The sequence below is a fragment of the Topomyia yanbarensis genome, chromosome 2, assembly GCF_030247195.1.
Source record: "Topomyia yanbarensis strain Yona2022 chromosome 2, ASM3024719v1, whole genome shotgun sequence".
NCBI classification, from domain to species: Eukaryota; Metazoa; Arthropoda; class Insecta; order Diptera; family Culicidae; genus Topomyia; species Topomyia yanbarensis.
This window is the reverse complement of record NC_080671.1, coordinates 205,909,187-205,921,604: the sequence shown is the minus strand read 5'-3', so window position 1 is coordinate 205,921,604 and position 12,418 is coordinate 205,909,187. Positions and strand designations below refer to the sequence as shown.

Sequence of the window (12,418 nt, the reverse complement as noted above, 5' to 3'; positions counted from 1 at the left end):
CGCTTAAGTAAAGTTTCGGCTAATGGGGTTTTCGTCTTCAAAAGTGAAATTCGAAAGCCATTGCCAAAAAATGTTTCATTTCTTCTAAAAACTTCGTATGGAACAGTTTTTATTAAATTGAAACTATGCAATCAATGAAGTATTATTAAGTTAGAAAACGTTGTTATTGATCTATGCTAAGTACTCTGTTGTTGAAAATATCGAGTTATTAAGGGGTTACTTTACTAGAATTTTCAAAAAATCGAATTCAATGGCTGGAAATGTGCTTAAAAAATTTTGAAAATATGTCGCCGAAGCGCCTATTATGTATACCCCGAGAGTACTGAAAACTTTAAACGCGATTTTTTTTTCGAAATCACTTTTTAGCTGGTCGGAAATGTAAGTCAAACAACTCTTTTTGGATCGGTTTGAAATTTGCACAGTGTAATTTGCGTCGATTTTAATGACTTTTACAGCGCTTTTTCATTAACAAGTGCACCATTTCACAAAATCCTACGTCGCTTGCCATTGTACCAAGAAATCGAGAAAAAAATAGTTTTTAGCTCTAGGCAGTTAAAGGTTTATGCTCAATCATTAACCGTCAATGGCACGCAAAGCGATAGAGATTTAAGATGTCCCACTAGGTATTTAACCTAATGGAGCTTTTTTATGTTTATAGATCTTCAGGTAATATTACATGTCTTTGCAACTCAAATGTATTATAGTGTTTTGAGATATTTTCGCGGCGCGATGCCGCAAATATCGAAAATCGACGATTGTTGAATATTTAACAAACAATAGGGTGGGTGCTCCAATATCCGCGGTGTACTACTAGTTGCAGTAGTAGGCTAAATGCTTGATTAAAATGCCAACCGCCGTTAATTATTTCTTGTTTTGTAGTTCGCACTAAACTCGCAATGCAACACAAGTTTTATCATAGAAATTTGCTCAAAAAATAACTGAGATAGTGAGTTTTCCTTGATTTTTGAGCTCCTTTGCAGCTATTATAGTGGGCCAAATGTACCTAGAATTGCATGCTCCATAAGTAATCAATGGGTTTTGCATCTATAGGAAACGGAATTAGCAATTGCGCCACTATTGCTACATGCGGAGCAAGCGGTTTTAAATGCAAAAATTGGTTCAAAACCAATTATAATATTTTTTATATCAAATAAGAATCGAAAGCTTTCATTTAACATATAATCATCACTCGTAGATCTTTCCATCTTTTTATTGCGTTTAAATTTAGGCACCAATGCGTAAATATTAAAAAATACTGTGAATAGCAAACTTATAACAACTATTTAAGTACACATGATCTAAATGTAACGAATTGTTCATTGAGAAAATAGACGAAAAAAAAATTCGGTAAAATAATTTTCTGGGTTTTGGTACTTTCTGCGGAACAGTTTTCTGGGTTATGGTTCTTTCTGGATGAAAGTTTTCTGGGCTTTGGTATTTTCTGGGAATTAGTACTTTCTGGAATATGTGTTTCTGGGGTAAAAGCTTCGGTATTTTTGCTTCTGGGGACTGGTTTTCGAGGAAATGTTATACAATCATTCTGGTAGGTTTTTTTATTTCGATTATAGAGGTTTTAACCTTAAGATCCTGGTAGATGTTTATTTATTTTTCCAAAATAAAGAATAAGTTCTAGACCCTTAGGAAGAAAAATTCAAAAAAAAAGGTTGGTTTAAAAGAGGAGCAAGTTTTCGGATAGTAAGGACATCAATAACATTAATTGGTTTGTGGCAAATGAACCCGAGTAAAATGCTATTCAAATTTTGAATTTTAATTAATGCGAACTTGGCTAAACGTCGGTTATTGGTGTCTTCGGTGGTACATATTAGCGTAACAATGCTTTCCTTCTGTTACTGTATGTCTACAAATGCATCCCCCTAAAAGTGATATATCTGCTGAGAATTATTCATTGCAACGCAATCTTCAAAAATATCATCAAAATATAAAAAAAACATTTTAAATTTAGTCTCAGATGAAAGCAGCGTTCGATTAGAGAGCACTTAAGCGATACGGATTTTTTTTTTGTTTAAATATCGTTCTACCAGAGATACCGTGGTATAGGTAAACAGTTCACAAAATCGCCGCTAGAGGTCACTCTAAGCATCTGACCGCGAACCTTTGAAGACATGCCGAAACGGTTTGTTGAAGACTGTAAAACAATCCAATCATCCGTTAGAGTTATTAAGTTGGATACTGCTGCTTAACATTCGTATAGGACGTACTCCGCTTATCTCATGTATGTAAACCACTTCTCGGAATAAAATACACTGAAGTTTTTTTTTATACGGGGGATGCGTACCGCATAAAAAACCGCATAACTTTGAAAATCCGCATGAAAAACCGCATAACTTTGAAAATCCGCATAAAAAATCATAACTTTGAAAATCCGCATAAAGAACCGCATAACTTTGAAAATCTGCATAAAAAAACTGAATAATTTTGAAAATCCGCATAAAAACACTTAACGTGTGAAACATTTTACAATATTAAGAACCATAGTACTCAAGGAAGAGCAAGAATTTGAAGTAAGAAAGTTTAGAAAAGCATGGAGTAGGGTACTATGAGCAAGCTTAGAGTTTCCCGGCTACTTAATCCTTTTTCTTCTGCAACGCAGGAGTCAGGATCTTTTGGCATTAAATGCGAATCACCTGAGGCTGGGGCATGTCCAGACAAGCGTAAAGTCACTTAATGACTTATGCTGTCGGAACCGTGACTCCCCGGAATCGCAAGAATGACCTCGGCACCTAACCGACCAGCTACGAGATAACGATTTCGAGAGAAATTTCAACTACGGGAAATTTCTCCGTCGGAGTAGACTGGGCCCATCGCCGGGGACTAGTTCGAGTAGATCGGGAAGTAGCTCCGGCAGATGCTCGTTGGGGCGCCTGTCAACTGGAAGTCACCTTCCACCCAGAATCGCAGGACCGACCTCGGCATCGGTTTCGGAAGATCTTCCACTGCCGGGGAACTCTTCGTCGGAGTAGGAAAGATCCACCGTCGAGGACTATTCCGAGTATTCCGTAGCGAATCACCGGCACCAGTGAACCGGACGCAATCCTCCACCGGGAATCGCTGGACTGACCTCGGCATTCTACCGGACTGCATCTAGGGAAGAATAACGTGTCCGTCAACGGTTGCCGGAGACATTCTTTCGTCGGGGAACTCTCCGCTGAGGTAGGCTAACTTCACCGTCGGGGATTACGCCGAGTAGCACCGAACGCGACAAACCACTAGGGTCCTTGGGGCACCAGTGAACCGGAAGCCACCCGCCAATCGAAATCGTCGGATCGACCACGGCATTCGACTGGTCAACGTAGAGAGGAAGGCATGTAGAATATCATGCCGTGCAGGACTGATATGGCGGTTGCGAGACAAGCAAAATCTAGCACGACCAGCTAGACCTGGAATCAAGTGAAGTTCATTAGCACGCCTCCCCCCGAAGTAGTCATTTCAAATGGAATCCGGGGGATCAGGCAAATGTCGGACTTCTTGGTGGAGTTTAGAGGAATGGGGTTCAGAGTTATCTTCTCTGTTCAGAGTCCCTTACTCTGGCACACGATGAACGAAATCGGTAGTATGGTCTGACTACTGAACGTGTGCCGGGTCGGCGTAAAAGCTTTACCACCAAGTAAAAAAAAATACACGATCAGTGGCTTTTTACGATCTCGCCGAACTGAGTCGAATGGTATAAGAGATTCAGTTCTGTGGGCCTCGGTTAAAAAGTCGAAATTCCGACCGATTGCATAACTTTTATTATGAGAAAGGTAAAAAGGTATTCAGTCATTTTCTGTTTTTATTTTCACTGCATCAAGAATGCTTCTCATATCCTTAACCCAAAGACTATTAATTTATAATCTAAAATAAAAAATATGAACATTTTATGTATTTTGTTTAAGCATGTGCATTCACGAGAATTTATGTTTCGATAAAAGTCGCTTCAGGTGATGCCCTAAAAATTGAAAGGAAGCTGCATAAAAAGAATCACATAACTTTGAAAATCCACGCAAAAAAACCGCATAACTTTGAAAATCCGCATAAGAAAACCGCATAACTTTGAAAATCCGCATAAAAAACGCATAACTTTGAAAACCCGCATAAAAACCGCATAAAAAAGATTTCAGTGTATTATTAATAAAATAAATTATTATAAAATATGCAGTGTTGATATCATTCAATAAATAGTATCAGATATAATGATGGACATTTTATGTATTTTGTTTAAGCATGTGCATTCACGAGAATTTATGTTTCGATAAAAGTCGCTTCAGGTGATGCCCTAAAATTGAAAGGAAGCTGCATAAAAAGAATCACATAACTTTGAAAATCCACGCAAAAAAACCGCATAACTTTGAAAATCCGCATAAAAAACCGCCTAACTTTGAAAATCCGCATAAGAAAACCGCATAACTTTGAAAATCCGCATAAAAAACGCATAACTTTGAAAACCCGCATAAAAACCGCATAAAAAAGATTTCAGTGTATTATTAATAAAATAAATTATTATAAAATATGCAGTGTTGATATCATTCAATGAATAGTATCAGATATAATGATGGACATAATGGAAAAATTGAATGAAACCAATATTAGAACGAACTATTCTTGTGATTTGCATTGAACATGTTGACAACAATATGATTTCATTCAGTTATTCTCGCAACGTTATGGCTACGGAAAGGGAACAAGTTTTTCATGTTTCGCTCAATCATAATAGCAAGCAGAACTTTTGAGTTACGAAGCAGTCTACAGCAGAACTTTTTGAGTTACTAAGAAGGGTAGATATCAGTCACAACAGCACATATTTATGGTGCTTACTGGTTTTGAGCTAGTCGTTGAAATAAAAACTGCTACGTGGGTGAACATTCATTTCTAAATGCAACTCATATCTATAATTTTGACTGTTTTATGGTACCATCTTGCTTTTCAAAATAGCGCTAAAAATCAATTTCTGTCTTCTGCTGACTACCCTCTTTCAAATGACACCCATATTGATGATAGTTTCCACTGTTTCTTTGGAAAAGGCTCTTGGGTTTCAAAATGGCGTCAAAAACCATTTGATTCCATTCGGAACCGGTGCCGGAATGGAAGCTGTAGGATCGTATGATTGAAAAACTTGGTATTTCGTATAAATTTATGAGCCAAACAGGCTGGAATGATAGAAAACAATATATTTTCTTAGGTTCTCCCGGAACAGTTCTTCAGTCCAATTCATGTCTATTGTGAAGAATTAATGGAAAACAGTCATGTGTAGCGCATTTCAAAAAAACAATTACCTAAGGAGGAAAAATTGGGCAAAATAATCTTTCTCCTAAAGGCGAAAATTATTGGTGAAATGTTTTGCGGTTCACGAAAGTTGGCTGTTTCTTCTCAGTTTAATGATGAATTTTGTGACAATGTCATTAGTGTTCTTTTTGCCATTAATTACATTTTTTGATAAATTCTTTTACATAAAATAGGAAATGGATACACCGCTGAAAAAACCCGATGAAGCACAAATATACTAAGTTGCCACTAGCTAAAAAGTCATTTGTCAATGTGATTGAATACATCAGAATTCAGAGATAACCTCCAAGAAGTTTGCAACCAACATCTCTGCGACACAAACTAATTGATACTAAATGGAAGAAGCGCAATATTTAACACATTTATTTCATAAAAAAACATTCCGGAATATGAATTCAAAAAAAATTCCATTGGATTTCAAAGTATGTTTTTTCTAGATCTCCACAGAAATCAACTAATGAGCCCCTTGAAATCGACGACTTTCAAATTTCAAGGTTCGCTAGTTGGGGTGTCCATTAGTTGGGTGTTCGCTAGTTGGGGCATGCCTCAACTAAAAGACACTCTTATGTCAAAACTGAAAGTAAAAACTTTCAGTTTTGACATAAGAGTGTCTTTTAGTTGAGGCATGCCCCAACTAGCGAACACCCCACTAACGGACACCCCAACTAGCGAACCCCCAACTAACGCATTTGTGCTGTAGTTTAGCGCCGGCTGCTTGACGCTTAATCCAAAAAGGGAACCACTATGTTTACAATCGAACGACTGGCCGATGAAACACAGCGAAGCCGAAACTTGTTTTGCCTTAGCAGGCCAATGCGAAAGCACTTTGCTATATTCCTCCATAAAGAGGAAAAATTACCAAAATTAGATTTTTCTTCAAAACTCGTCCGACACCCAACTGGGATGCCGGATATACCTCACGGGAATTCGGATTAATTCCGGAACCGGTCCACGGATTTGAACGCTACTAAGTACAGTAAAGCTGGACCAAATTCCACAGCTTTCAAACAAACATTTTGATTATAGAGGTTTTAACCTTAGGATCATTCGCCTCTTTGTCGGGTTAGAGAAATCTCTAGAAAAATTTCTAACCCTATGTGCGGGGTTGGGAATTGAACCCAGGTGAGCTACGTATAAGGCAATCAATTTACCAACTATCTTTCAACATTATTTTTTCCATTCAAATCCATTCCATTGCAAAACATAAAAAATTGAGTTAATGATAGTACCGGATAAAGAATTTCTTCAGCTACATCCCACTTTTACCAGATTTGAAATAAGAAATAATAAACAAGAATTATGGCAAAAATTGTTTTCCAATTATAATTTAAAGGATGCTGCTATTCAAATTTTAAACACATTTTTCTCGAAGTCAATGCTTAGTCACTTAGTCCGGTCTGACTTAACACCGACCCATTGGCGAAATGAGAGTAAAATTAAAATAAAATTTTCAGAATAAGCATAACCTGGAGTATTAGGTTACTGTAAAAGTTAAACCGTAATCAATGCATATGGGCATAATTTTGCTTACAACACCTTTCGATTTTAGATAAGCATATCTTGACGAGTCATTAATCGAACTGATTTGTGAATTTCGTTTCAGCAGCTGTACTAGCGAGTCAACAGGCCGCAGCAGCCGTCACTGTGATTAGTCCGTTCCAGACAGGACCTCCAACTAAGTGAAGAGGAATAAATACACAAGCAGGCAGTAGAAATGCAATTGTCGCGAATCAAGCAGAGCTGTTCCCTTTATTAGGACGACAAATCGGACGTCGTAGAATATAGCATACAGCAGATGCACATGACAATTGTAGTCGAGCGGAAGCGAACGTGTGATAGAATAGTTTTTACAATCCTACAAGTTATGCGGTAAAATTGGGCTTTTCACACCAGTGGGTTGAATACGTCTTATGTCTAGACTGCAGAAATTGCTGACGGAAGTTTGGCTTCACAGTTCTCCGGCGTTCGACAGTATGAATATGGAACTGAGTAAAATGTATTTTTTTACTTGTGTACTATGGATGAGGTTTTAACCGGAAATAAAACATCGTATTACATAGAACTCAAATAAGAGCTATAGCTTTAGTATTGTTAGTATAAGTGTAGAGATAGTTTAGAGGCAAAGTATCTATTTTTGTACAAAAATTAAAAATAAGCAAAAACATTACAAATTTTACTAGTAACGCGACTTTATGATAAAAACTAGACAATTTTGATCATTAGTTGTGTACTGATAAACAGCATGTAAATAAATCTTTGTCGTTTGGATACCAATATCTTGGAAAAAATGATTCTACTGATACATACATTTATTCTCGATTTAATCTCGTTCCAAATTTTTCAAGTGAGAACGTCAATCAAAATCCGTTCGTTTGGAAGCACAGATGTAAATGTCAAAATCCGTCAGCATATGTATAAATATAGTTACTTTAACAAACAAACATTTTGGTCTGCTTCTTCTTGGATGTTCCATATGAAACTGCATTCTTTTTTAAAGTGTTGCGCCTAAATGAATTTAATGCAGTTTTTCTATGGCTTATACTTCGCGGAATCTCGGGCCATATTTCGTCAGTCTATAAAAATCGTGAAAAGTCTGATTATCAGTGGGTAAGTTTACTAAACCAACTAGTTTGATTTAGCATGAGAATATTCAAGGTCACCGCATGACTGATAATTTCTAAACAAAAGGTAGAAGTATTACTGCGAACTAAGCTTTCCTGTAAATGAGTAATGTTGATTGAAATGTACATGCAGCTGCAGAAGGAGAGTAGGAGCCTTTTTAAACATGTTTGTATGCATATACACAAGGGATTGTGCTCTTTTGGAATGGAATCCCAATTGGTATCTTCCAATTTCGTTGGAAATGTAAATTACGCAAATTGCGCTCGAAAATTAAATAAAAATACCAGTAGCAAATTGGGAAAGCATCATAATAAAAATATTGTACGATTTAACGTAAAAATCCTTATGAACCACCAAATAAGGAAGTTATTTTGAAAACGAATTGTAAACAAAGCTTTAGGTGTGCAAAATCTAACATAGTGAGATAATAAATATTATATCGAACATGGAAGCTCGTTAATAAAGAGTACTCCAAATCCTGCCGACGTGCAAGGTAGTAGTACATCATGTCAACATGCTTAGATGAAACTGGACTTGGTGTTGGTTCATTTCTTGCCATGCTGACAAACAGTTACTATCGAGACTTGACAGAAATGAATAACATCAGAGATTAGCTACAGTAAATTACATGTAAAATTAAATTAAAACAACAAAATATTACATTTATAGCTATTATGTATAGAAATACATTCCTTGTATCAAAGCATGGTAAAATAAAATAACAAAATATTGTATATTTGGGATTTCATTTACCTTATTAATATAAGCATCCCTAGTTAAAGGCATTATATAGCTAGGAGCTGGGAACAGAGTCCATCTCTAGAACAGACTCGCGGATAGATATTTTCTTGTTTCACTTCATTTGACCTTTCGTTACACCTAGCCTCTTATTCTGTCTCACGCATTTTAAACGAACTAGCTGCATTTGACGTTTTCATATCCGCGAGTCCCCTCATAGCTTTGGAGAAACATCGATCCTTAGTCATTTCTTCTCCAAATGATTTTTATTTATTTTTCTTTTGAAGTAGAATACTTCTAACGTTTCAATATGGGGTCCCGTTTCAAAAATTTCAGTTGAGAAATTTTCCAAGGTTTGAAATGCGAATATCTTCCGTTCTACTGATCGAAATCGCAATATTTTTGCACAATCTGATCGGAAATTCGTGCACGTATTTCGTATTAAATAGTGTGACTACTATAAATAAACAAAAACAAGGATTTTTAGAAAATCCTTCGAAAACAGCGATGAAAATGCGCAATTTGCAAGCACATCTCACGCAGAGCCGTCAAAAAGGAGCATGTAAGCGTTTCATTACATACGGGAATGTTATATATACAGGTCACGCGAGCTTGTTTTGTATCACGTGAATGAAAAATTTTAAAGTCACGTAAATAAAAAAACAAACAAACTTGTTTTGTATCAGTGGGTGCCAAGCGCAAAACCTCAATGAATGTCGTCTATACTCTGAAGCGGCAGGGACGCACTTTGTATGGATTTGGAAGTTGAAAAGGTAGAACTCACTTGTATCATTATAAAAAAAGCCCTTTTCAGGGCCACCAAAATCATTTCAAAGAATAAGTTTGCATTTTCTGTTTCTCCCTGGAGAGCAATTTGGGTTAAACCCTAAACTATGATTTATTTCAGTATGCAAATTGCAAATATGGTCAGAAACAAACTGGAGTGAAGTGGAAAACATTTTTATTAGGCGCATTCAAAAAAGGTTTCAATTCTCAAACATTTTACCAAGGTGCCGTATTACATTACTCTCTTTACCCTGAGTGTTCGATAATCTCCGTATTGGAAACACAATTTCAATTTTGTTCTTGGGAAGCAGTACGGCTTGGATATTTGGCAACACACCGCCCTGAGTCACTCCGGAGAGCAGTTTGTTCAACTTTTCGTTGTTACGAATCACCAGCTGCTGAAGACGTGGGATAATTCGTCTTTTTGTTGTCACGGGTAGCATTTCCTTCCAATTTAAACACTTTAGCAGCAAGGTATTCCATTACAGCTACTAAGTAAACACAATTTGCTTGTGTATCGACCAACGAAGGGGAGGAGCCACGAAGAACACATATTGAGGACAACACCAAAAAGGACGAGCTTACATTGTGCTGTAGTCAGGTATAAAAACTCAGCATGCTGTTGCTCACGCTCAGTTTGTTTGCAGCATCAGCATGGAGCAGTTCGTTTGCAGCATCAGCATGCAGCAGTTCGGTTGCAGCATCTCCCGCGAAATTCAAACCGCCGTCCGTTTGCTGCTGTCAGAAGAGTTGGGCAAGCACACCGTCTCAGATGGCACCAAAACTGTTACCATATACACCAGCTCCAAGTAAATTCCGAACACTGCCCAAACAAAAGGCCCTTTTCAGGGCCATCAATTTATCGACAAAGAATCGAATCGAAATTTTTTTATTACAAGCATCAGAAAGTGGCTTGTCAAGAGCGTTGGATGGTAAGTGAGCCACTTGTGAACAATACCGTCGCTTTCACGTAGAATGGCACAAAATCAAAAGTTATTTGTGATTTGTAGACAGTTTAGTGTAATGATTCAATTTACGAAAATCGAACGTTTTCTAACGTTTCGATATAGGTGCTCCGTTTCAAAATTTTCGGCCAGAATGCTGCCTGTTTTTTATACGTGAAAATCTGCTGTTGTACTGAATGAAAACCTTCGATTTTTGCGCTGATTGGAAATAGTTGTGACTAATTCTGTAGAATGTACAATTACTGAAAATAACGGATTTTGTGAAAGCAGTGGTTGGTCCGTACCATTCGATTCCAAGCGAGCCGTTGGAAGGTCCACCTCCGACAATAGAAGCAAACTATTTTATTTTGAATTCAACTACAACTTCCTTGAAAACAGCACATCTAAAAAACTTTTGGGAAAAACGCGCAAGCCTAAATTTTCCACTATACAGGAAATTGCCTGTGCCCCCACCGCACAGTATCATCAAGATTGATAGTAATTCAAGCCGGAAGGAAAGGGGGAGGGAGGTTGTAAGGCAATGGAAAACGAAAATTTGATTTATATCTTATTGGAATATAATTGGCTGGTCCTGAAAAGAACTTGTTGGTTTGTGGTTTATTTTGGGTCACAATTTAGGCCCGCTCGATTGCTGATAGCTGTGAATTTCTCGCAGGGCGACAGTTTCTGTTCGGTAGCGATGAGGCTTCCCAACGCGAACCGTGACTGGGGCACTTTTACACGGCCTTCGTTGCTTACTGCCTGCGGGGAGGCTTTCCTCCGGTGGACTTACGTGCGGTCTGTTTGGTACGGGCCATTTAGCGAAAAATGCTCATCTGCTACTTCTCTGATGCTGGTAGTAGGACGACGGACAAACCCTCCTTTTCGTGCCTTCATTTATAAAAGTTCAACAATATTTTCAAAGAATGTTGCAAATTGACAACTTGATAATTCCAAAAATACTCCAAATAAACTATGTATGTGCAAAAGACGACAAAATCGCAAAGAAATTGCTGTTCCAGCACAAAATTTCCTGTCGGGAAATGGTTTTTTGGCGGGTAATTTTGCTCAATAGAAATGCAGTTCGTCGAATGGTCCATTCAGATTCGCAATTTCAATTTTGTTCATAATCAAAAATGTGTGATCGTCCTGAAGAGGACAGTTTTTACAGCAATATGCATTTCATTTGCGAGTTTCAGCGTTCGATTTATGCTTTCTTTTCGGTCTTCTTGGGCAGCACTCCTGTTGTTTTGTTTTTGAGCAATGGTCACTTGTTTGTTCAACTTTTCGATGTTACGAATCGCCAGCTGCTGAAGACGTGGGCTAATTCGTGTTTTTGTTGTCACGGGTAGCATTTCCTTCCAATTTCAACACTTTAACAGCAAGGTATTCCATTACAGCTACTAAGTAAACGGCACTCCGACGCGTTCAACACAATTTGCTTGTGTATCGACCAACGAAGGGGAGGAGCTGCGAAGAATACATATTGAGGACAACACAAAAAAGGACGAGCTTACATTGTGCTGCTGTCAGGTATAAAAACTCAGCATGTTGCTGCTCAGTATCAGTTTGTTTGTATCGTCGTACCATATACGTCGATGTAAATGTTTCCGAACATTGTCAAATGATACAAGAAGAAGCGGCCGTCCGTTTGCAGCAGTCAGAAAAGTTCGCCAAGCTCTCCATCTCAGATGGCACAAACACCCCAGCTCCAAATAAATTCCGAATACTGCCCAAACAAAAGGCCCTTTTCAAGGCCATCAATTTATTAACAAAGAATCGAATTGAAATTTTGTTATTACAAGCATCCGACAGTGGCTTGCCAAGAGCGTTCGATGGTAAGTGAGCTACTTGTGAACAATATTGTCGATTTCACGTAGAATGACACAAAATAAAAAGTTATCATTTGTGTGTTTGTTTACAGTTTCGTGTTTACTAGGCGCATTCAAAAAAGGTTTCAATTCTCAAACATTTTACCAAGGTGCCGTATTACATTACTCTTTCTACCCTGAGTGTTCGATAACCTCCGTATTGGAAACACAATTTCA

The 12,418-nt window shown here is 37.7% G+C and overlaps 1 protein-coding gene across 7 annotated transcripts in view; it reads left to right on the top strand.

Moving 5' to 3' along the window:
• The window catches only part of LOC131682774 (zinc finger protein 608), a 138,736-nt gene extending 130,117 nt beyond the window's left edge, over window positions 1–8,619 (top strand). For 6 of the 7 annotated variants that reach the window (XM_058964500.1, XM_058964499.1, XM_058964501.1 and 3 more), the window contains one exon: window positions 6,884–8,619. In XM_058964500.1, the coding sequence (XP_058820483.1) occupies window positions 6,884–6,963 (80 nt within the window). In that variant the 3' untranslated portion in view covers window positions 6,964–8,619. The remainder of the gene's footprint in view (window positions 1–6,883) is intronic. The other variant, XM_058964502.1, reaches the window with a different exon arrangement.
• The last annotated feature ends 3,799 nt before the right edge of the window (window positions 8,620–12,418 follow it).